Source organism: Bombina bombina, chromosome 7, assembly GCF_027579735.1.
Source record: "Bombina bombina isolate aBomBom1 chromosome 7, aBomBom1.pri, whole genome shotgun sequence".
In the NCBI taxonomy this organism is placed as follows: domain Eukaryota; kingdom Metazoa; phylum Chordata; class Amphibia; order Anura; family Bombinatoridae; genus Bombina; species Bombina bombina.
In genome coordinates this window covers 211956588-211982664 of record NC_069505.1, presented here as the reverse complement: position 1 = coordinate 211982664, position 26077 = coordinate 211956588, and the positions used below count along the sequence as shown (strand labels likewise).

The following is a 26077-nucleotide window of genomic DNA, read 5'->3' as shown; positions in this document are numbered from 1 at the left end:
AGATCTGGTGGACATGTCATCCTTTCCATCACGGTCTCTGCTTCTGAGACAGGTCCCTCTACCTCAGGGTCCTTTCAACCATCTAAATAGAATCAATCTGAGATGGACTGCCTGGAGACTGAACGCTTGATGTTATCAAAGCATTGCTTCTCCGAGTCAGTCATTGATACCTTAATACAGACATGAAAGCCTGTCTCTAGGAAAATTGAACATAGATATGGTGTAAATATCTGATTGTTATGAATCCAAGGGTTACTCATGGAGTAAAGTCTGGATTCCCAGGATATTATCTTTTCTCCAAGATGTTTTTGAGAAAAGGGTTGTCAGCTAATTCCTTAAAAGGGGACAGATTTTTACTCTGTCTATTTTTTTGCACAAGCGTCTGGCAGGTATTCTAGACGTTCAGGCATTTGGTCAGGCTTTGGTTAGATCCAAGCCTGTGTTTAAAACTGTTGCTCCGCCATGGAGCTTAAACCTGATTCTTAAGGTTCTTCAAGAAGTTCCGTTTGAACCTTTTTTGTTCCATAGATATCAATCTTTATCTTGGAAAGTTCCTTTTGGGTAGCTAATTCCTCGACTCGTAGAGTCTCCAAGTTATCTGTGTTACAATGTGATTCTCCTTATCTGGTCCTTCGTACGGATAAGGTAGTCCTGCGTACCAACCTGGGTTTTTTCCTAAGGTGGTATCTAACAAGTACATCACTCAAGAGATAGTTGTTCCATGCTTGTATCCTAATCCTTCCTCAAAGAAGGAACGTCTATTACACAATATTGGACGTGGTTTGTGCTTTAAAGTTTTACTTACAAGCTACTACAGTTTTCATCAAACGTTCACCTTGTTTGTTGTCTATTCTGGACAGAGGAGAGGTCAAAAGACTTCAGCAGCCTCTCTGTCTTTTTGGTTAAAAAGCATAATTCATTTAGCTTATGAGACTGCTGGACAGCAGCCTCCTGAAGGGATTACAGCTCATTCTACTAGAGCTGTGGTTTTCACTTGGGCCTTTTTTAAATGTGGCTTCTGTTGAACAGATTTACAAGACGGAGTCTTGGTCTGCGCTTCATACTTTTCAAATTTAACAAATTTGATACCTTGCTTCTTCGGAGGCTATTTTTGGGAGAAAGGGTTTTTTACAGGCAGTGGTAACTTCCGTTTAAGTACCTGCCTTGTCCCTCCCATCATCTGTGTACTTTAGCTTTGGTATTGGTATTCCATAAGTAATGGATGATCCGTGGACTGGATACACTTAATAAGAGAAAACATAATTTATGCTTACCTGATAAATTTATTTCTCTTGTAGTGTATCCAGTCCACGGCCCGCCCTGTCACTTTAAGGCAGGTAATTTTTTCATTTGAACTACAATCACCACTGCACCCTATGGTTTTTCCTTTCTCTGCATGTTTTCGGTCGAATGACTGAATATGGCAGTTAGGGGAGGAGCTATATAGCAGCTTTGCTGTGGGTGGACCCTTGCAGCTTCCTGTTGGGAAGGAGAATATATTCCATAAGTAATGGATGATCCGTGGACTGGATACACTACAAGAGAAATAAATTTATCAGGTAAGCATAAATTATGTTTTTATACTAGTCAGTGTCCTGAAAAGGTAAAAAACAAAAGATAGTGTAGATGGTACAAATAGTGTGTAGAGATGAAATAATGCTTACCAGCTGTGGTCAACGCATTTTGGCCTCCTCAAGGCCTTTCTCTAGTAGTAGTGACATGCTAAAGCAGAGAAAGATCCCCTCCCTTCGGAGACTGGGCCGCAGGGCAGTATTCCAACATGATAATGACCCCAAACACACCTCCAAGACAACCACTGCCTTGCTAAAGAAGCTGAGGGTAAAGGTGATGGACTTGCCAAGCATGCCTCCAGACCTAAACTCTATTGAGAATCTGTGGGGCGTCCTCAAACGGAAGGTGGGGGAGTGCAAGGTCTCTAACATCCACCAGCTCTGTGATGTCGTCATGGAGGAGTGGAAGAGGACTCCAGTGGCAACCTGTGAAGCTCTGGTGAACTCCATGCCCAAGAGGGTTAAGACAGTGCTGGAAAATAATGGTGGCCAGTGTTCCCTCTAAGGCCAGTTTTGTGTGCGGCCCACAGTGAAACAGTTAATTAGGTAACCACACCCTGTAATTAGCAAACACTACACAATGCAGATGGCAAAGTATGGTTCTCTTTTTAACAGTTTCACTGCTGGGCTGCACACAAAACTGTCCTTAGAGGGAACACTGATGGTGGCCACACAAAATATTGACACTTTTGGGCCCAATTTGGACTTTTTCACTTAGGGGTGTACTCACTTTTGTTGCCAACGGTTTAGACATTAATGGCTGTGCGTTGAGTTATTTTGAGGGGACAGCAAATTTACCCTGTTATACAGGCTGTACACTCACTACTTTACATTGTAGCAAAGTGTAATTTCTTCAGTGCCGTCACATGAAAGGATATAATAAAATATTTACAAAAATGTGAGGAGTGTACTCACTTTTGTGGGATACTGTGTGTGTGTGTATGTATGTATGTATATATATATATATATATATATATATATATATATATATATAAAGTGTGTGTGTGTATATAGATTTTGGAAAATAAAACTGTTTCTGGTCCTTCAACTTTTGTAAATATAATTCATCAAATGTTTTTTGATATAGCTTTACAGTACTTTACGCTACGGTTCTATGTTTTGTTACTTTCTGATTTCATATTCCATTGAGAGATTAAATTGAGTCTTAAAGTCTCGGTGTCTTTTTAAAATCTATATTAAAATGTGCCATTTGCTTTCTATATCTGGACTGCTGCTTACTGAACAACATTAAATGTTTTCCTGTCTTAGATTGTAATAATGTGTGTGTGTATGTATATATATATATATATATGTATGTATATATATATATATATATATATATATATATATATATATATATATATATATGTATATATATGTGTGTGTGTGTGTGTGTATATATACGCAACCAACTGAAATTATTCAACCCCCATTGCAAATCAGGTTTATTGTCAAAATGTACAGACTTTCAGCTGTTTGCAATGAACAAATAAAACAAAAGCAATTGGAATAGCTCAACACAACAAATACTTCAAGTGGTTTCCCCAACTGAAAATGCAACTTTTAATGAATTATGTATTTATGTTATACCTGTGTGTGCATAGAGAGAAAGATGATAACGTTATATGCTTTCCATGCAAATTAATCCTATTCAAATGGGTTGTGGATTCGTATAAGCAAAATAAGCTATTTCATATACAACTATAAGCATAAAGGAACATTTTCCCATACATTTAATGCTCTGCAGATGGTACAAGTAATTGGAAACACTTTAAAGAGATATGAAACCCATTTGTTTTCTTTCAGTAATCAGATACAGCTTGCATTTTCAAACAACTTTCTAATTTACTCCTATTATCAAATTGTCTGTGTTCTCTTGGTATCTTTTGCTGAAAAGCAGGAACCTAAGATCAGGAGCGTGCACGTGCCTGTAGTACTATATGGAAGCAGTTTTGCAAGAACACTAGATGGCAGCACTATTTCCTGGCATGCAGTGCTCCATACACATACCTAGGTGTCTCTTAAATAAAAAATATGGAAATGAAGTAAATTGGAAACCTTTATAAAATCATATGATCTGTTTGAATCAGATACATGTTTTGGTTTCATATCCCTTTTAAGGGAAACAAATTGTATAGTACAGTCCCTTAATAATAGTACTGCTATTTTTTGTTAACTTGAGATTACTGTTGAGATCTGTTATTGGGTGCTGCATGGATACTTTTTGCTGACTATTTATTTAGCTGTCTTGTTTTCCTTCCAGTATACAAACATGTTATTAGCACAGATTAATCGGGATTCCCAAGGAATGGCTGAGTTTTCAGGAGGAGGCGGAGAAGCCCAACATGTGACATTGTGTCTAACAGAAGCTGTTGCAGGTAATATTGTATACATTCGTTAAAAATATATCATTTTAATATTAACAAGTATTTCAAAATGGTAATGGTGGAAAATGTGTGTAAAACAATGTTGAAACTTAGCTATAGGAAGCCCGTAGCTAAATATACTTTTTATATAAAAATATACTAAAACTATAACAATTATAAATATTTTGTGTACAAATGATATTTGTGGATCCATTGGTTGGTAAGGGTGGTGCCGCCACAAGCATAAAAAAGATGTCTTGCTAAGCACGGAACAAATACTTCTTAAAAATAAATAATAAATGATATATCTATCAAACTAAAATGATCTTACTAGCTATAATGTATATTTATATCACTACAACCAGTGCCTAGTATTATATCAACAATAAATGTTATGATTTACATAGATGGTGAGAGCATGGACACTATAGAAGCGATGAGTTTACAGGCCGTGACTCTTTCCGATGGTTCCACAGCATATATTCAGCATAATGGAAAAGGTATGTCACTCTAGAAGCTTTTATATGTTGTTTTTTCCACTGTAGTCACTAGATTTCATTACTTTTAGGCAGTTTTTTTATCATTTATTTTTTATTATAGACATTGTCTACTTTCGAGTTTCAAAGAGTCATTAGCATTTATTACTTGAAGCTATTGGGATGAATGATGCATAGATTTAAACAAGGTTCAGTAAATCATAGAAATTAATGTCAAATGTCTGTAGGTTGATAACTACTTATTTTTATAATGTTTATATGCCAAAAGTTGCTACTAAGTTTGGTATAATTTTGTCAACTTCTGTCTTTCCATAGATAGTAAATTAATTGAAGGTCAAGTAATTCAGCTGGAAGATGGCTCTGCTGCCTATGTTCAGCATCTTACTAAAAGTGGTAAGAACATAACAATGTAATATATCACTCAATCTTCTTGATAAAGTGTAAGAAAGCGACTTATATGCCTCTCTACTGTCTGTTGAGGGGCACAAAGACTTACACACTGTGCTCTTCTCAATGTATAAACTTCCTTATGTAGTAAACCAATCATCTTGTGTATGTGCTAAAACTATCTCAATGCCAACAGTATACAAATCTGGTCTTCATTTACTAAACTGTCCCACTCCCTACTGAATCACATCACTGACTTTCGTTCCAAATTATTTCCTTAGACAGCTTCTTACCATCCAAGAATTTGTGAAAAACTGAGCTTTTGCTTTTAACACTAGACATCTTCTTTACTATTCATAATCGTGTCAGTTAGCATATCAAGTTCAAATTCAACTCAGTCGTATTCCAAAAATAAAAAGACAGATTATATTTTATAACTATACAAATTAAATTGTGTGTGTAGGGCATGTTTTTCTTTTTAATATTGTATTCCCTGCAGAATGATTTTGGTTCATTAAAAAGGTTTTAATAGTATTGAAGATGCAGCAGTGTATATCTCTATAAAGCATTAATGTTGTTATGACACTGCACTAATGGATAAGGAGGGTGCAATGTAGAACTTAGTGATTTGCTGAGTTCAAAGGGGTAGTAAAGCTAAAATTAAACTTTCATGATTCAGATAGAACATGCCATTTGAAACAACTTTCCAATGCACTTCTTTTATCAAATTCTCTTTGTTTTCTTTGTATCCCTTGTTGAAAGGTAAATCTTTGCAAGGGTTAAACACACAGAGTTAAACAGTGAGTAGTGCAAAAATGACGGGTTGACAGATGAGACCACATCATTTTTACACTACAATGTTCATTTAAAGTAGGAAGATAAATTAAATAAATAATTGTTTTCCCTCCTTCTTCTAAAGTCTCCACCCCCTAATCTCTTTATAACTGTCGACAACTCCATTATTACCCCTACCCCACATGCCCGATGTCTTGGGGTCACATTTGACTTAGATCTTTCTTTCTCTCCTCCCATTCAGTCCTTGGCAAAATCCTGTCGCTTCCACTTTAAAAACACCTTAAAAACATCTCTAAAATTAGACATTTCTTTACACAAGACACAACTAAGATTTTAATCCACTCTCATCCTGTCCCGCCTTGATTACTGCAACTCCATCTTCTCTGGTCTCCCTAGCTGCTGTCTAGCTCCTTTACAATCCATAATGAATGCCTTTGCCAGGCTCATCTTCCTTACACGTCGCTCTTCATCTGCCACACCTCTCTGTCAATCCCTTCACTGGCTTCCTCTTGCCTCCAGGATTAAACACAACATTCTCACTCTGACATAAAAGCCCTCAACGGCACTGCTCCCCCCTATATCTCAGACCTTGTCTCCAGATACTTTCCCTCCCATTGCCTTCGCTCTGCTCACGACCTCCTACTCTCCTTCACTCTTGTTACCTCCTCACATTCCCATTTATAGGACTTCTCCAGACTGGCTCCCACCTTGTGAAACTCTGCCTCGCTCTACAAGACTCTCTGGACATGTTCTGGACAATCCCCTGTCTATTAATATGAAATATATATCTGAGTTCTTTGGAAGATGACAGTGTGTGAGCAGCCTGTAGATCCTTTTGTAGCCAAATGATATGAAATAAGACTACTAGAATGCATTATGTTTTTCGCAGATAGCCTACGGCTGGAGGATGGTCAAACTGTGCAGCTGGAAGATGGAACCACAGCATATATCCATCACTCTACAAAAGGTAATGCATTTCTCTTTTCTACACTACTGATCCTCTTAAAGGGACATGAATCCCAAAATCTTTCTTTCATGATTCAGATCGAGAATACAGTTTTAAAAAACATTCTAATTTACTTCTATGGTTTAATTTGCTTCATTCTTCAGATATCATTTGTTGAAGAAATAGCAATGCACATGGGTGAGCCAATCACACAAGGCATCTATGTGCAGCCACCAAACAGCAGCTACTGAGCCTATTTAGATATGATTTTAAACAAAGGTTATCAAGATAATGAAGCAAATTAGATAATAGAAGTAAATTAGAAAATTGTTTAAAATTGCATGCTATATCTAAATCATGAAAGAGAAAACATTTTTGGTTTCATGTCCCTTTAAAGCACAGGAAGAAATGTATGCTTACTATCTCTGTGTGTATTAAAGAAAAGGGTATTTAAAAAGATGTTGGATGTGCAAAAGCACAATTTATTTCTTAAAGGGACAGTATATACTATATATCTGCATGTAATAGACACTTCTATAAAGAAGAATATGCACAGATGCTGATTTAAAAATAGAGTATGAAACCTTTTAAAAACTTAGAAGCTTCCAGTTTAGCAATGTTGATGAGGTAGTCTGGGACACCCACTGAAAGGGGCTGGGTAAACAAAAAGAACAGACACTCCCCACCTCCCCCCTTACCTACATATGAAAAGACAGATAACATAAACAGGAAACCAGCAGGACTCTGTAAACGTGTGTATACATCTGACACTGCGGCGCTTGGTTAGCAGTCTGAAAATCAGCACAATGTTCTTCAAAAATAAGCAAGACTATACATTTTTATAAAAACACAACCAGATTGGCTATATAAATGGATAATTTACAAAACATTTATGCAAATAAATATATAGTGTACAATGTCCCTTTTAAGATGGTGAGAGTCCACGATCCATCACTTGTGGGATACAAGTCTCTACCCAGCAGGAGTAGGCAATGCCTAAAATTTACAAAGTGTTGCTCTTTCCCAACCAGCATGCCCACCCCACCGCCTCAGTTAAAGGGACAGTAAACAACGTGAGATTTAATATACAATGTTTGTTATCCATAATGAAGGAACTTTGCAATATATTTCATTATTTATTTTGACTTCCTTTCAAGTAATTTAGCTCTGAAAATAAAGCTATAAAGTCAAAATTTAAATTTTCAGGATTCAGATGGAGCATGTAGTTTTATGAGACTTTCCAAATTCACTTCTGTTATTAAATTGTACACAGTATTTTTATATGCACACTTTCTTATGCACGAGCTCTTACGGAGTATGTGCAAAAGTTCAGTGTATATGAGTCTGTGATTGTCTGACGGCTGTAACATAATACAGGGGGGAGACAAACTAAAATACATTCTGAAATTTGTCTTGTTATTGAATTGTGTTTTCATTATGCAATTCTACTATATTTTAAGTGAATGTAAACTTCAGCGTACTATCTCAAGTCATAGGATATAATGTAAAAAATGAGTGAGACTTTCATTCATGAAATGGTTAATTTATCCTGATCTTCTTAGATTTTTACATTTTAATGCCAGAACAATAAGCGACGTTCCTCCGCCCGCCATAGTCCTCAGTTGATTGACAGATGACTCATCTGAAATCCACTAATCGTTGTTCACCCCCCTGGGCCGTGACGTTTGTGCAAAGGGGCTGAACGCCCCGGGGTGGGGTGGGGGGGGTGGGGGGGGCAATGATTAGTGGATTGCAGATAAGTCGTCTGTCAATCAACTGAGGACTATGGTGGGAGGAGGAACGGCGCTCATCGTTCTGGCATTAAAATGTAAAAATCTAAGAAGATCAGGATAAATTAACCATTTCATGAATGAAAGTCTCACTCATTTTTTAAATAATATCCTATGACTTGAGCGAGTATGCTCAAGTCTACATTCACTTTAATGTTCCTTTTAAAGCTTTGCCTCTACAAGGAGAAGGTAGAACTTTGAAATGTGGCAGTAGTTTCACAAAGGTTGATAGAGGATTCTCTACTGATCTGATACCCATTATCCCCCTCTGAGGCATCTGTCTGGACAGGGGGTCACAGGAGTTCAGCCAGGCAGTGAGTATCTTACTCAAGTGTAGAGTCATAGGCCTCCAGGCAAAATGTGGATTTATCCACTAAATTCCTGGTCTACAGTGTTCTGCTTCATGCAGATCGTGGAAATGTGCTTGTGTTTCTCAGGAGTTGCCACACACATTTAAATCTTATTTTCAGTCTGCTATGGCAGAATTAATTAATATAATGCCTGTGTATCCATAACATCTAAGAAGTAATATTCTTGTTAACAATTTAATACACTCCATCAGGTAAAGTGGATCATTGGGAACAAAGTAAAGGGGAGAACATTTTTAACTTGACTGTCCCTTTAACACACTACGTAGAGATTACTAAATCCTGTTGTCTTTCCTCTGCACTTTTTGTGCATTTTTATGAGAACAGGAAACATTTTCTTTTGCATGATGTACCGAGTCCACGGATTCATCCTAACTTGTGGGATATTGTCCTTCCTGACAGGAAGTAGCAAAGAGAGCACCACAGCAGAGCTGTCTCTATAGCTCCCCCCTTAACTCCACCCCCCAGTCATTCTCTTTGCTGGCTCTAAGCAGGAAGAGTAAAGAGAAGAGGTGTTAAACTGTTAGTTTTATTTTATCTTCAATCAAGTGTTTGTTATTTTTAAATGGTACCGGTGTTGTACTACTTACTCTCAGGCAGGGCATAGATGAAGATTTCTGCCAGGAGGATGATGATCTTAGCATTTGTAACTAAGGTCCACTGCTGTTCCCACAGAAGCTGAGAAGTACAGGAAAACTTCAGTGTGAGGAACGGTTTCTTGCTATACAGCAATGAGGTATGTTCAGTCATATTTTCTGCAGAGACTGTGTTAACTCAGAAAGGCTAACAGTGTCCCCATTAGGGGAAGGGTAAGCAGTAATCCTAGTGTTATCAGAGGTTTTTACTAGCTTGCATAAAGGGTTAATTTCTCCTGTTAAGTGTAGTCAGTCCACGGGTCATCCATTACTTATGGGATTATAACTCCTCCCTAACAGGAAGTGCAAGAGGATCACCCAAGCAGAGCTGCTATATAGCTCCTCCCCTCTACGTCATACCCAGTCATTCTCTTGCACCTAACTAATAGATAGGATGTGTGAGAGGACTGTGGTTATTAAACTTAGTTTTTATTTCTTCAATCAAAAGTTTGTTATTTTAAACGGCACCGGAGTGTGTTGTTTTTTTCTCAGGCAGTATTAGAAGAAGAATCTACCTGAGTTTGTGTATGATCTTAGCGGACGTAACTAAGATCCATTTGCTGTTCTCGGCCATTCTGAGGGGCGAGGTAACTTCAGAACAGGGGACAGCGGGCAGGGTTCACCTGCAAAAAGGTATGTTGCAGTATATTATTTTCTAAGGAATGGAATTGACTGAGAAAATACTGCTAATACCGATATAATGTAAGTACAGCCTTAAATGCAGTAGTAGCAACTGGTATCAGGCTGATATGTATGTATGTTGGCACTGAAGTATTTCTGGGGAATGGCACTTCACTAAGAAAATACTGTATACATATAACTTATAGCCTTTTTGCAGTGATAGCGACTAGCAACAGGCTTTTTAATAACATTTCATATATTTATATTTAAAACGTTTACTGGCATGTTAATCGTTTTCTCTCTGAGGTACTGGGTGAAAAATTTTATGGGCATTATTTTCCACTTGGCTGTCGTTTGTGTTGAATAAAATCAGTTTACTGAGCTTCCCCACTGTTGTATTATGAGTGGGAGGGGCCTATTTTGGCGCTTTACTGCGCAGTAGAAATTCAGTCACAAGTCTTCCTTGTTCTCCCTGCATGATCCAGGACATCTCTACAGAGCTCAGGGGTCTCCAAAACTAGTTTGAGGGAGGTAATCACTCACAGCAGACCTGTGAGACTGTGCTTTGACTGTGATAAAAACGTATATATTTTTATTTGTTATCCGTTTTTTGGTATTAAGGGGTTAATCATCCATTTGCTAGTGGGTGCAATCCTTTGCTAAATTAATGCATTTCATGTGAAAATTTGGTTGCTATAACTAATCCGGTTCATTGTTATCTCAACTGTGACAGTTTTTGTGTGCTTCTTAAAGGCACAGTAACGGTTTTTATATTGCTTGTAAATTCATTTGAAAAGTATTTTCCAAGCTTGCTAGTCTAATCGCTAGTTTGTTTAAACATGTCTGACACAGAGGAATCTCTTTGTGCAATATGTTCAAAGGCCAATGTGGAGCCCAATAGAAATTTATGTACTAATTGTATTGATGCTACTTAAAATAAAAGCCAATCTGTACATGTTAAGAAAAATTCACCAGACAACGAGGGGGAAGTTATGCCGACTAACTTTCCTCACGTGTCAGTACCTGCATCTCCCGCTCAGGAGGTGCGTGATATTGTGGCGCCAAGTACATCAGGGCGGCCATTACAAATCACTTTGCAAGACATGGCTAATGTTATGACTGAAGTTTTATCTAAATTGCCAGAACTTAGGGGTAAACGCGACCACTCTGGGGTGAGAACAGAGTGCGCTGATAATACTAGGGCCATGTCTGATACTGCGTCACAATTTGCAGAACATGAAGACGTAGAGCTTAATTCTGTGGGTGACGGATCTGATCCAAATAAACTGGATTCAGACATTTCAAATTTTAAATTTAAGCTTGAGAACCTCCGTGTGTTACTAGGGGAGGTGTTAGCGGCTCTGAATGATTGTAACACGGTTGCAATCCCAGAAAAAATATGTAGGCTGGATAAATATTTTGCGGTACCAACGTGTACTGACGTTTTTCCTATACCTAAAAGACTTACAGAAATTGTTAACAAGGAGTGGGATAGACCCGGTGTGCCTTTCTCACCCCCGCCTATATTTAGAAAAATGTTTCCAATAGACGCCACCACACGGGACTTATGGCAGACGGTCCCTAAGGTGGAGGGAGCAGTTTCTACTTTAGCTAAGCGTACCACTATCCCGGTGGAGGATAGCTGTGCCTTTTCAGATCCAATGGATAAAAAGTTAGAGGGTTACCTTAAGAAAATGTTTGTTCAACAAGGTTTTATATTGCAACCCCTTGCATGCATTGCGCCTGTCACGGCTTCGGCGGCATTCTGGTTTGAGTCTCTGGAAGAGACCATTAGCTCAGCTTTGCTGGATGAGATTACAGACAAGCTTAGAGTCCTTAAGCTAGCTAATTCATTTATTTCGGATGCCGTAGTACATTTAACTAAACTTACGGCTAAGAACTCCGGATTCGCCATTCAGGCGCGCAGAGCGCTGTGGCTTAAATCATGGTCAGCTGATGTGACTTCTAAATCTAAATTGCTTAACATACCTTTCAAGGGGCAGACACTATTCGGGCCCGGTTTGAAAGAAATTATCGCTGACATTACTGGAGGTAAGGGCCATGCCCTGCCTCAAGACAGAGCCAAACCAAGGGCTAGACAGTCTAATTTTCGTGCCTTTCGTAACTTCAAGGCAGGAGCAGCATCAACTTCCTCCGCTCCAAAACAGGAAGGAACCGTTGCTCGCTACAGACAGGGCTGGAAGCCTAACCAGACCTGGAACAAGGGCAAGCAGGCCAGAAAACCTGCTGCTGCCCCTAAGACAGCATGAAGTAAGGGCCCCCTATCCGGAAGCGGATCTAGTGGGGGGCAGACTTTCTCTCTTCGCCCAGGCTTGGGCAAGAGATGTCCAGGATCCCTGGGCGTTAGAGATCATATCTCAGGGATATCTTCTGGACTTCAAAGCTTCTCCCCCAAAAGGGAGATTTCATCTTTCAAGGTTGTCAACAAACCAGATAAAGAAAGAGGCGTTTCTACGCTGTGTACAAGATCTTTTACTAATGGGAGTGATCCACCCGGTTCCGCGGTCGGAACACGGACAAGGGTTTTACTCAAATCTGTGGTTCCCAAGAAAGAAGGAACCTTCAGACCAATCTTGGATTTAAAGATCCTAAACAAATTCCTAAGAGTTCCATCGTTCAAAATGGAAACTATTCGGACAATATTACCCATGATCCAAAAGGGTCAGTACATGACCACAGTGGATTTAAAGGATGCCTACCTTCACATACCGATTCACAAAGATCATTACCGGTACCTGAGGTTTGCCTTCCTGGACAGGCATTACCAGTTTGTAGCTCTTCCCTTCGGGTTAGCTACTGCTCCAAGAATCTTCACAAAGGTTCTGGGTTCTCTTCTGGCGGTACTAAGACCGCGAGGAATATCGGTAGCTCCGTACCTAGACGACATTCTGATACAAGCGTCAAGTTTCCAAACTGCCAAGTCTCATACAGAGTTAGTACTGGCATTTCTAAGGTCACATGGGTGGAAGGTGAACGAAGAAAAGAGTTCTCTTTTGCCACTCACAAGAGTTCCCTTTTTAGGGACTCTTATAGATTCTGTAGAAATGAAAATTTACCTGACAGAGGACAGGTTAACAAAACTCCTAAATGCTTGCCGTGTCCTTCATTCCATTCCACACCCGTCAGTGGCTCAATGCATGGAGGTAATCGGCTTAATGGTAGCGGCAATGGACATAGTACCCTTTGCACGCCTGCATCTCAGACCACTGCAATTGTGCATGCTAAGTCAGTGGAATGGGGATTACTCAGATTTGTCCCCTATGCTGAATCTGGATCAAGAGATCAGAAATTCTCTGCTATGGTGGCTCTCTCGGCCACATCTGTCCAAGGGGATGCCCTTCAGCAGACCAGATTGGACGATTGTAACAACAGACGCCAGCCTGATAGGTTGGGGCGCTGTCTGGAATTCCCTGAAGACTCAGGGATCATGGACTCAGGAGGAGAGTCTCCTTCCCATAAACATTCTGGAATTAAGAGCAGTTTTCAATGCCCTTCTGGCTTGGCCTCAGTTAGCAACTATGAGGTTCATCAGGTTTCAGTCGGACAACATCACGACTGTGGCTTACATCAACCATCAGGGAGGGACAAGGAGTTCCCTAGCGATGATGGAAGTCTCAAAGATAATTCACTGGGCAGAGTCTCACTCTTGCCACCTATCAGCGATCCACATCCCAGGCGTGGAGAACTGGGAGGCGGATTTTCTAAGTCGCCAGACTTTTCATCCGGGGGAGTGGGAACTTCATCCGGAGGTCTTTGCCCAAATACTTCGGCGTTGGGGCAAACCAGATCTGGATCTCATGGCGTCTCGCCAGAACGCCAAGCTTCTTTGTTACGGGTCCAGGTCCAGGGACCCGGGAGCGGTTCTGATAGATGCTCTGACAGCACCTTGGGCCTTCAACATGGCTTATGTGTTTCCACCCTTCCCGATGCTTCCTCGATTGATTGCCAGGATCAAACAGGAGAAAGCATCAGTGATTCTAATAGCACCTGCGTGGCCACGCAGGACCTGGTATGCAGATCTAGTGGACATGTCATCCTGTCCACCTTGGTCTCTGCCTCTGAGACAGGACCTTCTGATTCAGGGTCCTTTCAAACATCAAAATCTAATTTCTCTGAAGCTGACTGCATGGAGATTGAACGCTTGATTTTATCAAAGCGTGGATTTTCGGAGTCAGTAATTGATACCTTAATACAGGCTAGGAAACCTGTTACCAGGAAAATTTACCATAAAATATGGCGTAAATACTTACATTGGTGCGAATCCAAGAGTTACTCATGGAGTAAGGTTAGGATTCCTAGGATATTGTCTTTTCTACAAGAAGGTTTAGAAAAGGGTTTATCTGCTAGTTCCTTAAAGGGACAGATCTCAGCTCTGTCCATCCTTTTACACAAACGTCTGTCAGAGGTTCCAGACGTTCAGGCTTTTTGTCAGGCTTTGGCCAGGATTAAGCCTGTGTTTAAAACTGTTGCTCCGCCATGGAGCTTAAACTTAGTTCTTAACGTTTTACAGGGTGTTCCGTTTGAACCCCTTCATTCCATTGATATCAAACTGTTATCTTGGAAAGTTCTGTTTTTAATGGCTATTTCCTCGGCTCGAAGAGTCTCTGAGTTATCGGCCTTACATTGTGATTCTCCTTATCTGATTTTTCATTCAGACAAGGTAGTTCTGCGTACTAAACCTGGGTTCTTACCTAAGGTAGTCACCAATAGGAATATCAATCAAGAGATTGTTGTTCCATCTTTGTGTCCTAACCCTTCTTCAAAGAAGGAACGACTTCTACACAATCTGGATGTAGTCCGTGCCCTGAAATTTTATTTACAGGCAACTAAAGATTTTCGCCAAACTTCTTCCCTGTTTGTCGTTTATTCTGGACAGAGGAGAGGTCAAAAAGCTTCTGCTACCTCTCTCTCTTTCTGGCTTCGTAGCATAATACGTTTAGCCTATGAGACTGCTGGACAGCAGCCTCCTGAAAGAATTACAGCTCATTCTACGAGAGCTGTGGCTTCCACTTGGGCCTTTAAAAATGAGGCCTCTGTTGAACAGATTTGCAAGGCTGCAACTTGGTCTTCACTTCACACCTTTTCCAAATTTTACAAATTTGACACTTTTGCTTCTTCGGAGGCTGTTTTTGGGAGAAAGGTTCTTCAGGCAGTGGTTCCTTCCGTGTAGAGATCCTGCCTGTCCCTCCCGTCATCCGTGTACTTTTAGCTTTGGTATTGGTATCCCATAAGTAATGGATGACCCGTGGACTGACTACACTTAACAGGAGAAAACAAAATTTATGCTTACCTGATAAATTCCTTTCTCCTGTAGTGTAGTCAGTCCACGGCCCGCCCTGTTTTTTATGGCAGGTCTAAATTTTAAATTAAAACTCCAGTCACCACTGCACCCTATAGTTTCTCCTTTCTCGTTTGGTTTCGGTCGAATGACTGGGTATGACGTAGAGGGGAGGAGCTATATAGCAGCTCTGCTTGGGTGATCCTCTTGCACTTCCTGTTAGGGAGGAGTTATAATCCCATAAGTAATGGATGTCCCGTGGACTGACTACACTACAGGAGAAAGGAATTTATCAGGTAAGCATAAATTTTGTTTTTTTGTGGGCACTCAGTTTGTTATGTGAATTTGGGACAAACGTTTTTGTGTCTGGGAGTAACATTTTCTGTTTTATGGGACATTTGCTTGAGAGTTCTTTGGGGTTGTTTATAACCCACATGGCTTTCAGGCAGGGTTTGTTAGTTTTGTGTAGGCCCCAGCAACATCGAGTAAGGTGGGCGGGGCCTACATTTACAAGCAGCAAGCAACTTCTCCTGAGGTCCTGATAGTCTTCTGAGGGACTAATTGAAGCTTTAAACCCCATATTATCGCTTCCTAAGGGCAGGTAGGGCAACAGCAGAGCTGTGGCAAGGTGCTTTAGGGGTTTTTAACCGGTTTTAGACATATTTCAATCAGTTTTTTTTCATTTGGGGGTTTATTGCTTATTAACTTGTGGTGCAATCCTTCTAAAGCTTAGTGGGTACACTGTTAAAATTTCAGAAAAATTGAAGCAATTTTAACCTGTTTTGCAGTTTGTGTATGCCTTTTTTTCTCTTAAAGGCACAGTACCATTTTTGCAAATTGTGTTTTTTTCATTAAATAAAGTGTTTTCCAAGCTTGCTTGCTTTATTACTAGTCTGTTAAACATGTCTGACACTGAGGAAACTCATTGTGCAATTTGTTTAGAAGCCATTGTGGAACCCCCTCTTAGAATGTGTCCCACTTGTACTGATATGTCTATAAATTGCAAACGGCATATTTTGACTTATAAAAGTTTGGCATTAGATGATTCTCAGACAGAAGGAAATCCGGTTTTGCCATCTAGTTCTCCCCAAGTGTCACAACCAGTAACGCCCGCACAAGCGACGCCAAGTACTTCTAGTGCGTCTAATTCTTTCACCTTGCAAGATATGGCTTCAGTTATGAATACTACCCTCACAGAGGTTTTATCTAAGCTGCCTGGGTTGCAAGGGAAGCGCAGTAGCTCTGGGTTAAGAACAAATGCTGAGCCTTCTGACGCTTTAGTAGCCGTATCCGATATTCCCTCACAATGTTCTGAAGTAGGGATGAGGGATTTGCTGTCTGAGGGAGAGATTTCTGATTCAGGAAAGATGTTCTCTCAGACAGATTCAGATATGACAGCATTTAAATTTAAGCTAGAGCACCTCTGCTTATTGCTCAGGGAGGTTTTAGCTACTCTGGATGATTGTGACCCTATTGTAGTTCCAGAGAAATTGTGTAAAATGGACAAATATTTAGAGGTTCCTGTTTACACTGATGTGTTTCCGGTCCCTAAGAGGATTTCGGACATTGTTACTAAGGAGTGGGATAAACCAGGTATTCCGTTCTCTCCCCCTCCTGTTTTTAAGAAAATGTTTCCCATTTCTGACACCATAAAGGACTCATGGCAGACAGTCCCTAAGGTGGAGGGAGCTATTTCTACCCTGGCTAAGCATACAACTATACCTATTGAAGACAGTTGTGCTTTCATTGATTCTATGGATAAAAAATTAGAGGGTCTCCTAAAGAAAATTTTTGTTCATCAAGGTTTTCTTCTTCAACCTATAGCATGCATTGTTCCTGTAACCACTGCAGCTGCCTTTTGGTTTGAGGCTCTAGAAGAGGCTCTTCAGATGGAGACCCCACTAGATGATATTTTGGACAGAATTAAGGCTCTTAAGTTGGCTAATTCTTTTATTACAGACGTCGCTTTTCATCTTGCTAAATTAGCGGCTAAGAATTCAGGTTTTGCCATTTTAGCGCGTAGAGCAATATGGCTTGAGTCCTGGTCATCTGATGTGTCATCTAAATCTAAGCTTTTGTCCATCCCTTTCAAAGGTAAGACCCTATTCGGGCTTGCATTGAAAGAGATAATTTCAGACATTACTGGAGGGAAGGGTCATACCCTCCCTCAGGATAAGTCAAATAAGACAAGGACCAAACAAAATAATTTTCGTTCCTTTCGAAACTTCAAGAGTGGTCCCTCTACCTCTTCCCCTGCTGCAAAGCAAGAGGGGAACTTTGCTCAATCCAAGCCAACCTGGAGACCTAATCAGGCTTGGAACAAGGGTAAACAGGCCAAAAAGCCTGCTGCTGCCACTAAGTCAGCATGAAGGGGTAGCCCCCGATCCGGGACCGGATCTAGTAGGGGGCAGACTCTCTCTTTGCTCAGGCCTGGGCAAGAGACGTTCAGGATTGTAAACCAGGGATACCTTCTAGATTTCAAGGATTCCCCTCCAAGGGGGAGGTTCCATCTTTCTCAATTGTCTGTAAACCCGACAAAAAGAGAGGCGTTCTTACGCTGTGTAGAAGACCTTTGTACCATGGGAGTGATCTGCCCAGTTCCAAAAGCAGAACAGGGGCAGGGGTTCTACTCCAATCTGTTTATAGTTCCCAAAAAGGAGGGAACCTTCAGACCAATTCTGGATCTCAAGATCCTAAACCAATTGCTAAGAGTTCCATCTTTCAAGATGGAGACCATTCGGACTATCTTACCATTGATCCAGGAGGGTCAATATATGACCACCGTGGACTTAAAGGATGCGTATATGGACTCGGGAGGAGGCTCTCCTACCGATAAATATTCTGGATTCTGGAATTAAGAGCGATATTCAATGCTCTCCAGGCATGGCCTCAGCTGGCTTCGGCCAGATTCATCAGGTTTCAGTCGGACAACATCACGACTGTGGCTTATATCAATCATCAGAGCGGAACAAAGAGTTCCTTATCGATGATAGAGGTCTCAAGGATAATCCAATGGGCAGAGGCTCACTCTTGCCATCTGTCAGCAATCTATATACCAGGTGTAGAGAACTGGGAGGCAGATTTTCTAAGTCGTCAAACTTTTCATCCGGGGGAGTGGGAACTCCATCCAAAGGTGTTTACTCAGCTGGTTCGGCTATGGGGCACACCAGAGTTGGATCTGATGGCGTCTCATCAGAACGCCAAACTTCCTCGTTACGGCTCCAGGTCAAGGGATCCTCAGGCTGTACTGATAGATGCTCTAGCAGTACCCTGGTCGTTCAACCTGGTTTATGTGTTTCCACCTTTCCCTCTCCTTCCACGTCTGATTGCCAGAATCAAACAGGAGAGAGCATCAGTGATTTTGATAGCGCCTGCGTGGCCACGTCATCCCTTCCACCATGGTCTCTGCCATTGAGATAGGACCTTCTGATTCGAGGTCCATTCAAGCATCCAAATCTAATTTCTCTGCAACTGACTGCTTGGAGATTGAACGCTTGATTCTATCAAAGCGGGGTTTCTCTGAGTCAGTCATAAATACCTTGATTCAGGCTCGAAAGCCTGTTACCAGGAAAATTTATCATAAGATATGGCGTAAATATCTTTTTTGGTGCGAATCCAAAGGCTTCTCATGGAGTAAAATCAGGATTCCTAGGATTTTGTCTTTTCTCCAAGAGGGATTGGAGAAAGCATTATCAGCTAGTTCCCTAAAGGGACAGATATCTGCTCTGTCTATTTTGTTGCACAAGCGTCTGGCAGATGTTCCAGATGTTCAGGCTTTTTGTCAGGTTTTAGTTAGAATTAAGCCTGTGTTTAAACCTATTGCTCCGCCATGGAGTCTAAATTTAGTTCTTAGAGTTCTTCAGGGGGTTCCGTTTGAACCCATGCATTCCATAGATATTAAGCTTTTATCTTGGAAAGTTTTGTTCCTAGTTGCTATCTCTTCAGCTCGAAGAGTTTCTGAACTATCTGCATTACAATGTGACTCTCCTTATCTTGTTTTCCAGGCTGATAAGGTGGTTTTGCGTACCAAGCCTGGGTTCCTACCTAAGGTTGTTACTAACAGGAATATCAATCAAGAAATTGTTGTTCCTTCTCTGTGTCCTAATCCTTCTTGTGAGAAGGAACGTCTGTTGCACAACTTGGACGTGGTTCATGCTTTGAAATTTTATTTGCAGGCAACCAAAGATTTTCGTCAAACATCTTCTTTGTTGTTGTCTATTCTGGAAAGCGTAGGGGTCAAAAGGCTACGGCAGCTTCTCTTTCCTTTTGGCTGAAAAGCATCATCCGTTTGGCTTATGAGACTGCTGGACAGAAGCCTCCTGAAAGGATTACAGCTCCTTCTACTAGAGCGGTAGCTTCCACATGGGCTTTTAAAAACGATGCTTCTGTTGAACAGATTTGTAAGGCTGCGACTTGGTCGTCGCTTCATACCTTTTCAAAATTTTATAAATTTGATGCTTTTGCTTCTTCGGAGGCTATTTTTGGGAGAGAGGTTTTGCAAGCAGTGGTGCCTTCCGTTTAGGTTCCTGTCTTGTCCCTCCCTTCATCCGTGTCCTAAAGCTTTGGTATTGGTATCCCACAAGTTAGGATGAATCCGTGGACTCGGTACATCATGCAAAAGAAAACAAAATTTATGCTTACCTGATAAATTTCTTTCTTTTGCGATGTACCGAGTCCACGGCCCGCCCTGTCTATTCAAGACCGGTAGTATTTTTTTATGTAAACTTCAGTCACCTCTGCACCTTATAGTTTCTCCTTTTCTTCCTTGGCCTTCGGTCGAATGACTGGGGGGGTGGAGTTAAGGGTGGAGCTATATAGACAGCTCTGCTGTGGTGCTCTCTTTGCTACTTCCTGTCAGGAAGGACAATATCCCACAAGTTAGGATGAATCCGTGGACTCGGTACATCGCAAAAGAAAGAAATTTATCAGGTAAGCATAAATTTTGTTTTTTTGCCTCCTCCTTTTGGGTATTGTATATCACAAGTGATGGATTGTGAACTCTTACCATTAAGAAAGAAATTAATTTGCCAAGTAAGCATAAATTATCTCTTTTTTTTCAGCAACCATTTAGAACAATCATGCATGCACAAAAACCTTCAAATTTGATATATTATTTTATAGAATATTAAAGAGAAGGTTAACAGGCACATGCTATTATTTAGAAAAGAGTGGAGTCAGAAATGTTAGTCTCTGGCTCCAAGAGCAGATTGCATGTATTAGCACTTACTGTCCCCTACATTACGTATCAGAAAACCTTGAAAAGGAAGAAAATGTGGGTGGAGCAGCGTGTGACTGTAATTAAAATCTAACTTTTATTTCAACACTTAAAAAAGGAAATAATAACATACATTTAAAAACACAAATTCGCGTAGAACTTAGAAATTGGGGTTGAATTGTACCCTTAATTTAGTATTGGGGTGAAGTAACGGAATGAAGGAGGGGTATCAATGTTCAGATATTAAGATACTGAGATACGTTTATCTGCAGGGCTGATATATGTGTGGATTCTCTTATCTCTAACAACTACGTTACTGTATCAAATTATTGATGTGCATACGTATGGTATTGCTCTGGGTATTATATCTCTCTAATCGAACTAAATGGTGTACACCTTCTTTAATGAGCTTGTGTTTCTGATTGAGAAAAAATATGGTATCTTATTTGATTGAATTGATAAGAGAATCAACTTGTGTGATTTATGATTTGAGTGTTGTGTACACGTGCAGATGTGATTCTGCTGAATAAGCTGGATTTCGAGTATAGAGAAAGAATATATATGTATATCTGGCTACAACATGCTATAAGGGAAAAAGCCTTTAGATAGTGTTTAAACAGCAAATATTATCTTAGTCCATTATAAGCGCAATAGGAGCATATATATATATCTCTGGTTATGAAGCGCTGTAGGGATAAATGCCTTTAAATAGTGTTTAAACAACAAATTTAATCTTAGTCTTTATAAAAACAATAGGAACATTCCCCTTATTTCTGGGGCATTGAGGTCTGTACGCAAGCTGTTATATCTTATCTCTTACTCTTATTTAAGTGAATATATCTGCAGAATTAGATCGTGCATATAAGCACATACATACATATGCAGTTTGTTATTTTATCTCGTTAAAGCGGATACTTTGTATCAATAGTTGGAGATTATATAAGTTGATACTTGTGAAATATATTCTAAAGTAGCAAAGTCGCTTAATTGTTATTGTGCTTCTTTTTTAACCTCTTTTTTCTATTGCATATAAGTACTTGTAAAGTGTTGGGATTACAAACTTAGAACAGAGTAGTTATTGGTTGTTTTGTTAATGTAAAATCAAGTTGATGTGGGGCTAATTGTACTTTCCCCTTAGTATATAAATATATATATTGACTTTGAATTAATTATAGCTTGGTGTGATTCAGTGTATTATATATCTTTGTGTATTTTTTCAGAAATTTTTTTTCTTGAAAGTCACTCCACTTGGCCTTATGTATTATTGCTGGATTTACTGAAATTATTGTGTATATTTGGTATATTCAGTAATATATCCTGCCTGCTGGTGCAACATTTGTTCACATTAGCGTTTATACATTCTTGGAGTTCGCTTGTATTATTCGGTAATACTGCTAACTGTATAATACTGTAATAGTTTTGTATATCTCTAGACCCTGATCGCTTACTTAGATAATTTCACTCATTTTTTTGAGCTCTTAAAACTTATATTGTTGGGTGGGCTGTACCAATATGGGTCTTAGTTTGTTAACCGTAATATCTAAGCTATGTTTGCAATTGTCACCCGATTTCCAGCACTGCTGCTTGGGAGCCGGTATGTTTTAAATATAACGGTTTTAAGGTCTTCAAAATATTGACTAACGTCTGATAAATTGTATAATGCTGTAACTTATAGGCCAGCGGTTACTTAATAAAAGTTCTGAATCACACTTTTTTTCTCATTCACACTGTATTGTTTGTTTCGTTATCCTGCATTCACATCGTTTGTTTGTGTTGCTGACTATAAAAGAGTCCACATCCACCTTCCCCAGCTTGTTTTAAATTATTACCCAATACTTATTCATACATTCATATTATTAGCTAAGTTCTACGTTCTTTTGCAACTTAAAAAAACTACAAATAGGTTGAAACCGAGATGTCAACCTCTCCCTAACATGTTTCGCCGTTTGTGATTCCGGCTTTTTCAAAGGGTGACGCGCGCAACAATCTTCAGTGATTTATTGGCTTTGCTCCACCCTGTCGTCAGTTGGTCGCCAATCGGAGTCCCTATGTGTTTTGATTGACGGCTGTTTGAATTACGTCAATGTTTTGAATGGATGCCTTATTCTTTAAATTTATAAGGATTGGTTTTTAAACTTTGGTATAATACTGATAATGAGTTTTATAAGGTTATTGAAGTATATTGTTAAAGTGATTAAAGTTCTTGAAGCTTATGTTAATTAGATTGATATCTACCGTGATACATTTGCATATGTACGTAAATGTTTGCTATGTTACATTAAATCATGATATATATTTATACTATGAATAGATTGTGTGCTGTATATAAATAGACTTAATACAGTCAAGTACTTTAACTTGCTATTCCTCATATACTTTATATAATGTACATAATATGTGTGTTGTATATAGATGGGCTAAATAAAGTCGGGTACTTTGACTTGCTATTCCTCATATAATTTATATAATGTACATAATATGTGTGTTGTATATAGATGGGCTAAATAAAGTCGGGTACTTTGACTTGCTATTCCTCATATAATTTAAAGGTTGATATTGACTTTTTATTGCTGTCTCTCATATTATTTATTATATGAATTGATTGTAAATATAGCACTGAATAAGAGGATGAAGAGAATTTATTTTGGAAAGTATCATGTATGTATTACATGTACTTCGGTTGAGTAAATCACTCAGGCTCTTCTACATTGAACCTAGGTATTTCCCTATCTATCTTCATTGCGCAGATGCAAGTCCTGCTGATAGATTTTTATTCTATTTCAGTTGTGAGCACTCTTCTGTAATAAATGTTTAAATTAACTTATATGGTGTGAATTTGTTGTGTTTAGGTGATGAGCGTAAACGAGAACAATGTTCAGGAGATTAGTATTCTTTTGGTGAATAGAATTAGTGATATGAATTTCTTGTGACAATATTGCTAAGATCTTCTAGTGTGGCTGTGTAAGACGTTTTAAATTGGGGGGGGGTTTATTTGACCTACTATAGTGCAGTGCTGTTAACACTCATGTATGTGTGGTTACATTTGATATTGTAAGCATGTGTCATCTTTAACAAGTGAGTGATTAGTGAAGTTAGCTTGTTATTGTGGGTGAAGTGTAATGTGCTCAATAGGTAGTGAAAAAGGAGATGTGGGGAATGAGGGGATAATTGTGAATAGAAAATGGGGAGTAAAGACACATTGGGGGGTCAAGTGAAAGGGGGGGACTGATTGCAAAATAAAGGATGAGTGTTGTGACTGTGGAGGAGAGGTGAAAAACACAACATGTAGTAATTTGTTGATACAATACGATTAGTGATACCAACTGTGTGAGTGTTTACATGAATTATATTCTGATTGTTGGATTTTGAATAATAGTTTTTGCTGAATAAATTTTATTATTTTACAGAAGAGACCTTAACGTTTGTGCTCTTTAGATGTAAATTCTTGAAGGAGCACCTAGGTTTGTTACTATCAATGTATGATTTTTCGTGCATGATTTTACTGACATATTTTCTTTTTCTGCATTACAAGAACATTGAATAGTTGTTTTGTTCATTTAAACCTTTTGGATGAACGCAATCCATAAGGTATATCCATTTTGTTTCTATCTTTTGGAGGGCCTTCTCTAGGTCTCCTCCTCTTAGTCCTAGGGACAGCTTTTGGACGCCGTAGCATTCCAGTTCAGAGGTTTTGCACTCTTTTTTTTCAGCAACCATTTAGAACAATCATGCATGCACAAAAACCATCAAATTTGATATATTATTTTATAGAATATTAAAGAGAAGGTTAACAGGCACATGCTATTATTTGTTACAGAAAGTAATGTTTTGCATTACTCACCCTCTCTTACTTTGGGCCAGATTACGAGTGATTGTGCTAGAAGGAAAGTTTTTGCGCGCATCGGGTTGCACTGGTATTACGATTTCAAAGTAAGAAGTTATTGCTCTCGTGCTAACCTGACGTGCGCAAAAAGCCAAACTTACGATATCGGGCGCAATAGCCTATTCCACCATGGAAGTCAATGGAGCAAAAAAAGTGGGGGGGGGAAACTCTATTCGCGCGTAAACCCGACAAGAAAACATGAATATTTCACTTTCCAATGTTCTGCACATAGCAGAATATGTTCTATTTATTCATAAAACATATTTCTAAATATATTTGATGGTATTTTGGTACAATATCTATACCTATATAAATATATGGATGATTATATATAGGTATAGATATAAAAATATATATATATATATATATATATATATATATATATATATATATATATATATATATATATATTTATATAAAAAAAAGAACGTCTATTTATAAATGCTATGTGCAGAACATTAGAATGTGAAATATTTACAATAAAAAACACTTTATTAAAAATGAATATTACATAAATATGATTTTACATGTTTTCATCTACTTAACTGCAAAGGGCTCTAATGCACTTATATATGTCTATATATGTGTACATATGTATTTGTGTATATATAACTGTAAATACATACGTATAAATATTGTGTGTATGTGTATGTATATGTATATATATATATATATATATATATATATATATATATATATATATATATATATATATATATATATATATATTAAAGCAGGGAATCTTGCCTAGATGTGCTAATTTAATATGCAAATATTTACATTGATTTAATTTTGAGACATGGAGGATTTTAATTTCAGTTTTTTATCTCCCCCCATAATTTTAATGAATTTTGGTTTAACCTTGAATGTAGCTTCACCAATGCAGCAACCAGAAATCTATCTCCTACTGATGAGTTCCAAAAAGAACAAAACAGGCTGTCTAGTGAGTGATTTCTGGTTTGATCCTGTTAAAAGGATCGCTGTGTTAAAACAGTACTTGAAGCAAAAAAACTGAGAATTTGCATATATAATTTGCATATTTTAACCAGAATTCTCTTGTGCATTGGTAACATTGTATATGATTATATATATATATATATATACAAAACAGAATGAGAAGCAGTCTGCCAGGAACGAACAGCAGCATCAATAGCTTGTTCTATGGCCCGGTTGCCACCTGGTAGTAGCTTCTTTCTGCCCAATTGTGCTGTTCACAGAGGAAAACTTTCCTGTAGTATATCAGTCTGATCCCGCCGACATGGTCAGTCCAGCCCCGAAATACAAGGCAATTCTCCTCTGAACAAGGAACATGACAACCCCAGACGATCATTTCGGCCTCCTTTGGGCCTCGTCAGTGAGGTGCAGCCATATCCCTCTAAGCACATTGGGCAAGGAGTCCACGTCTGGTTTCCCCCATCACCCTTAGGGAGACTATCCCCAGGGTCATATTTACATATGCAAAACAGAATGAGAAGCAGTCTGCCAGGAATGAAAAGCAGCATCAATAACTTGTTCTATGACCCGGTTGCCACCTGGTAGTAGCTTCTTTCTGCCCAATTGTGCTTTTCACAGAGGAAAACTTTCCTGTAGTATATCAGTCTGATCCCGCCGACATGGTCAGTCCAGTCCCAAAATACCAGGCAATTCTCTGAACAAGGAACATGACAACCCCAGACGATAGTTTCGGCCTCCTTTGGGCCTCGT

General features: G+C 39.1%; 1 protein-coding gene across 1 annotated transcript in view; it reads left to right on the top strand.

The window, feature by feature from the left end:
* The window catches only part of ZNF143 (zinc finger protein 143), a gene marked incomplete in the record, with an annotated part of 337171 nt that overhangs the window by 68213 nt on the left and 242881 nt on the right, over positions 1-26077 (top strand). The window contains 4 exon segments of the mRNA XM_053720596.1: positions 3835-3949; positions 4345-4437; positions 4750-4827; positions 6506-6583. Of these exon segments, the coding sequence (XP_053576571.1) occupies positions 3835-3949; positions 4345-4437; positions 4750-4827; positions 6506-6583 (364 nt within the window).